The sequence below is a fragment of the Micropterus salmoides genome, unplaced genomic scaffold (genome assembly GCF_014851395.1).
Source record: "Micropterus salmoides isolate LMB-PRFRI ecotype aquatic unplaced genomic scaffold, ASM1485139v1 Ms_hic_scaffold_19, whole genome shotgun sequence".
NCBI lineage: Eukaryota > Metazoa > Chordata > Actinopteri > Centrarchiformes > Centrarchidae > Micropterus > Micropterus salmoides.
Window position 1 is genome coordinate 4,207,487 of NW_024041039.1, and position 6,125 is coordinate 4,213,611.

The 6,125-nt window shown below is 40.0% G+C and overlaps 1 protein-coding gene across 2 annotated transcripts in view; it reads left to right on the plus strand.

Moving 5' to 3' along the window:
- LOC119910711 (neuronal PAS domain-containing protein 3) overlaps positions 1–6,125 on the plus strand; it is a 659,826-nt gene that overhangs the window by 163,955 nt on the left and 489,746 nt on the right. For both annotated transcript variants that reach the window (XM_038729499.1, XM_038729501.1), the window contains one exon: positions 1,418–1,662. In XM_038729499.1, coding sequence (XP_038585427.1) covers positions 1,418–1,662 — 245 coding nt within the window. The remainder of the gene's footprint in view (positions 1–1,417; positions 1,663–6,125) is intronic.

Sequence of the window (6,125 nt, forward strand, 5' to 3'; positions counted from 1 at the left end):
ATCAGCTGATGTCATCCACAAACTTGCATAATCTCACATCTACAAATTGTCATCTCCCGGTGCAAGACGACGTCTGATTTGTCGTCTTTTGCCAACCTTGGAGTCGGGACCCAACATGGTGTCGCTTGATATGCAAATGGAGGTCACAAGTAAATAGCCCGAGTCAGAACAGTCATGTCAATTTCATTTATACAGCTCAGTATCACAAATTACAATTACAATTTGCCTCAAGGGGCTTTAAAATCTGTACAACATAAGACCCCCTCTGTCCTTGGACAAATAATTTGGAAAAGGAAAATCTCCTTTGGGTGGGGAGAACCCTGGAAAGAGCAACACATTTTATAGAGACATGCAAAAGATGTCGTGCCTGGATAGATTTTATAATAAGTAGATATTAAATGACAAAACACACTATCAGTTTGTTAGCTGTTCTTAAGCTTTGAAACGCATCACAGGATCTTCCTCAACAGAGTTTCAGTTTTCTTTGAATTGTAAATTCTTCCTTTTTTTGAACTGAGTCTCATGACCCTTGAGCTTTTAATGTCACTATACTGCATATTAACATGACCCAGTACTCATGTAGCAAAGGAAGCATCATGCATCATCATGTAAAACGCACTAGCATTTTTTTTTTTAAGACTTTGGCCGGGTGATTGACCCATTTCATCCTGAAGTATTCATGAGTTTTGGTAGAGGAGTTCTTATTTGGAGGAGGTGACCCAGAGTTGACGCTACATTCTTGAAAAAATATGGTTTTGGTTTGATTAAACCATACTAGGGATGGAAAATCAGGAGATCTTGGCTTCTGCTGCATTTCATTTGACATTCTTTAAAAAGTCTCTCTCCCGTGATTCCCTAAACTGCATACATACTATGATGAAATTGCTAATTAATTGCGAGTAGCACTTTCAGAATGTGTTTAAAATAGTTTATTGTGCATGTTTTACATCTTTTTTCTTGTATTTTGCTGCAGCATTATTTGGACATGGTGAACAAAAGTTAAAACGTTTATTTTTCAAGTCAGAATCGGCTTTATTTGCCAGGTATGTGTACGCATACGAGGAATTTGACTCAGGATTGTACATTGCTCACGATGTGCTTACTTATGCAATAGTACAATAAAAAATCAGATGCAGGCTGCAGTATAGAGAACACATACACATTATAAAGGTGTTACGTACTTGAGGTAGGTGGATTTGAACTATGAACAGTAGGAACAGCTCTGAAATACAGAATGAAAGAATGATATACATTAATATATTTCTACTTAATATTTCTGGAATGGGGTTGGTGGTGCATTGTGGTCCACTGACACATGAAGTTGTCTCGTGCAATAAGAAGTCTACCGTGAATCACATTCTGCGCGTCATGTCTTTTTTTAAATCAGATGTCTAACATTCTGCCGCTCTCTGTCCAGGCTGCAGGCTCTGAGGAAGGAGAAGTCACGGGACGCAGCGCGATCGCGGCGGGGAAAGGAGAACTTTGAGTTTTATGAACTGGCCAAGATGCTCCCGCTGCCGGGCGCCATCACCAGCCAGCTGGACAAGGCCTCCATCATCCGACTCACCATCAGCTACCTGAAGATGAGGGACTTCGCCAACCAGGGAGACCCGCCGTGGAACCTGCGCATGGAGGGCCCACCGCCCAACACCTCCGTCAAAGGTAGGATGGACATGGTTGGAGGACAGGGGATGTCTTTAAACACTTTAGACTCTTTAAGGAACCAGATAGCAATGATTTGTTGAAGAATTAATCTTTTTTTAGGTTTAAAAATGTCCTTCATTGTGGTGTCATAGCAGGCTTTTCATCCATTATTTGTAGCAAGAAGCTCGAATTAAGGAACCATATGAACTTTTTCCAGAACATTTTTTTGTACCAAGAAAAGTCCTAATGAAAACCGTACACAGAATACTCTAATATTAAAAAAAAAAAAAATGCGTTTTGCGACTTTAAAGCCTCTCTGGTGAATTTAATGTGCCAGATTTTTCAGTCCAAACAGCCGTTAACGTTTGTTGCATCAGCCAAAAGCTTTTTCTCCCATTGTGGGATGTCAGCGTTCATTAGCTTGATACAAACGTGGTTTCAGCTAAACTGTGCGACATATGATTGACAGTTTTCTGGCATCAGCGTGAGCCGTTTATAATGCATTAATGCTGAGCTGTCACTGGTGTTCGCTTTCTGTTCAAAAGGGTCGGAAAACAGAATGTTTCTGAATAAATTTCAAGTTGCTGACACACGTTTCATTTCATATCAAGTGGATTTAACAGATTTACAAGTTTGCTGGACCTCCAGCGACGTCATCGTGTGATTAGTAAAAGGTGACGCCTGGTTCAGTCAGCTCACAGTGGCAAAACCTGAGCTTGTGAGATGGCTCCTGTGGTATTTCTGCTAAGCTTGGATCTAAGATGCGTTCAGATAAACAAGTCCATATGTGTTCATTGATTTTCCTGCAGTTTCTCCTCTTCTTCCTCTTGTCTCTGTGCATTTAGGGAGACGAACAACATCAGGATAAGTAAACTAAATGTGAAGTTGAATCCATTTAAACATGTGCAGACAGATTTGACTTCTTTAGATTTTGTCTGCGCCATCACTGGGTGGTATTGGGGCAGTGGATAAGACACTTGCCTTTGGTGTAAGAGACTCTGGTTTGAATCCCACTGTGACCCATTCACCAATGTGTCCCTGAGCAAAGACACTTAACCCCTCGTTGCTCCAGAGGCGTGCGACCTCTGACATGTATAGCAATTGTAAGTCACTTTGGACAAAAGTGTCAGCTAAATGAATAAATGTAAATGTAATGCACAAGATGAGGGGACAAAAAACTTCTTTTGTTTCTTTAAAGGCTTAGTATAATGAGCCAAATTATTATAATAATAATAAAAAATGTAAATACTTAACTACAAAACTAATTCTAAAAAAATGTTCAGCTTCAAAAAGTAGCATGTTACAGCTTTAAAGCATCACTTCCTTTATGTTGTTCTTAGATTACCAGGTTGTTTTTGGATACGTTTGCAAGTTTGTATTAATACTCCCATTGTTAACTAAACCAACTAACCAAATTAAACTTAACCAACAGCTTTAGTCTCTAATTTAGCTTTCCTGAAAGCCTGTCTTTGCATCTTCAAACAAACCTTTTTATTGTAATGAATCTGAACATACGAACAGAAGTATATCTGGCCGACGGTGAACAGCGCCACAGTGAATGTCTGGCCCTTCAAACAACGTGGAAAAGCTGCGGAAACACACACACGGTCACACACACACACACACACACACAGGCAGCTAGCTTCTGCGCTAAGTGATTTTCTGTGAAGGGAACATTAAGCTTTGATGAATTTCTGCCTGGAGTACCAGAGTATACACAGCACTTGTGAATCTAAGTGGAATTTGCCTTTGAAATGGGCCCTTTGTGCGACGCACTTAGAGGAGAAGAGGAGCGTTCGCTTTTAAAAGGGACGTTTGGGCTTGCAGGAATGACCCAAAGATGAAAGCAAATTGCCTGAAATTTCTGTTGGGGTGTGTGTGTGTGTGTGTGTGTGTGTGTGTGTGTGTGTGTGTTTCTGTAAGAACTACAACCAGAATATTTACCTGCATGCAGAGCTGTAATGTGCACAAGAGCAGGATTGTCGTTCAGTACATGGGAATGGGGAATAAAATAATGTGTGTGTGTGTTTTGTGAAAGTGCAATAATGTGTGTGAATGTGCATTTCTACACACATCAGCGTGTCTCAGAGTGTGTGTGTGTGTGTGTGTGTGTACACATACCCTTGCCACACAACAGCAGATGGCATCATTGTCGTCAGCGCTTTGAAGAGGCACATGCATTTTAATGAACAGAACAGAAATGTACACCAAATTAGTGTGTGTGGTGGATTGTTTCGGAGCTTACAGCTTGGTGTGGTGTGTTGAAAATTTCCTGTGGCACAGTCCTACTTCCTTTCAGAGCGAATCATCCCAAGTCACATTTTACACACGAGTTTGTATTAGTATACCTCTGATGAGCATCACTGACAGCCGACCTATATCTCTTAACCTAAATGTAATTCAAGATGCAATTGTATGTAATATACAGTTGTTACAGAAAACCCCGATTGAGTCTGTTAAAATCTTACATTTATTAAAATAGTCTTAATGAGAATGACGAGTGATTAACTCTGCAGCTATACAGACAGCTTTAGACATCTTTCAGCTCACTGTTTTGCTTTCAAGGCCTGCAGCCTGTTACTGTTGTGGTTCATCCACCTCATTTCAGCCACTTAGCTCTGAAAACCCACTGTGCACAACCTGCCCAGCAGCAAACTGCAGGCAGACACAGTTAGAGACTAGACCAGAGTTGGAGAAGACCAAACCGGTGCTAAAGGGAGAGTGAGTATTGGAGTTATATTCATCAGGTTTGACACAAACACAACTCCAGTTGGATGAAAATGTTCTTCTGTGTCTGTACATGTTAACGCATTCAGTATGACAACTTTATAAGGTGATAATATGCAGCATGAGACACCAGGGCTTTCAAGGCAGGTGACGTATAGTCAAAGTTGACTTCTTCAAAGTTTGAAGTTACAGAACCTTTATTTAATTAACCAGGTGAGTCTCGTTGAGATTAAAATCTATTTTGCAAGAGAGACCTGGCCAAGCTTTAAAGAACACGAAGGACAAGTTTCAAACATATAAAAGACACTAATTACTTAAATAAACACAAGCCTCACTGAATAAGGCAAAATACATATAAATACATTAATTTAGAAACAAAGGCACTGACCAATATTCACCTGCCCCATATCCTTAAGAAGTGTCTGTCTATAAGAAATAAAGACAGTCAGTTTCAGTTTCCAAGCAAATGCAGGACGTCCTTAGAATGTAATCCATAATGGCTGTGAGTCCTTGTTAGAAAAACGCTCGGGAAGGTAGAAGTTCCTTATAGATAAAACACAGCCACTGATTATACCTTCTTGCATAGATGGGCCATTGAGCTTGACAGTAAAAGGTACAATAGTCATGTTTCCATCTAATTGTCATGAAAATTTTAAGTGCACTTACGAATAAACCAGGCTACGGCAAGCGTAGTTACGTCAGTAGTTTGCATTAAACATGGCTGTAATAAACAAGACGTAAGGGTTTCAAACAAGAAACAAAACCAGTGGATGGACATGATGGCTATTGATCTTAGAAAAATGGAGCGAGGTCCTCAGGAATGTGTTTCAAGCGGGCAAGTTGCTTCCAGCCATGTCTGCGCACGTTATGGGAATCAGGCGCGAGTTACAAGTTCGATAATTCGGCAAAAGTGTTTCCATCTCCCATTTAGCACATTTACTCTTTTTTCCACAAAGGCAAAAACCACTTCAGGCGAGCTTTTTTGTGAAATTGAGGATTTTGAATTTTGCCGTTTCCGTAAACTTTTTGTAATGCGATACAAAATGCGCATTAAAAAAACGTTGATGGAAACACGGCTAAAGAAGTGTCCAACTACAGCCAGTGAAAAGACGGATAAACAATAAACAAACGGAATAAACTCTCACATATATAAAATCTCCATAATCTAGCATGGGAAGAAGCATGATGTGGATCTATAGAGAAAGCCTAGCTTTATCTTGATCTTACACACCAGGTTAATATGAGTTTTGAAACGGTTTATAATCAGTGGCTATAAACATTTAACTGAAAACTAACTCAAATTCATTTCCTGCAGAAGTTAAGACATTTGAATTAGTAACTGGTTCTCTTGAACTTGTTAATAGATTTTTCTGCTTTCAGGACCAGCATAAGTTGTTTTAGCCCTGGGATGAGAACAGCTTGTTGCTCTGTCCCGAAGGGTCCAACAAGTCTATTGTGTAGTAAATATACACTGTATGATTTCATCTCAACACTAACTGACCCGCTCTTGAAAAACTTAATACTGTAATTGTCACAGAAATTGTAATATTTGTCCGTCCCTTAAAATACTAAATACGGGCCTAAAGATCAGCTTTTGTTTTTTCCTGTTGATAGCAATTTAGTCAAACTCATTAGCAACCTGCCGCTCCGCCTCCAAACAGCCACATGAAGACGACACGAGGGTGTAGGAGGCCCAGATGTCTGGTGTGTGTGTGTGTGTGTGAAGGTCTGAAGCACAGAAAGGTCCTGATATT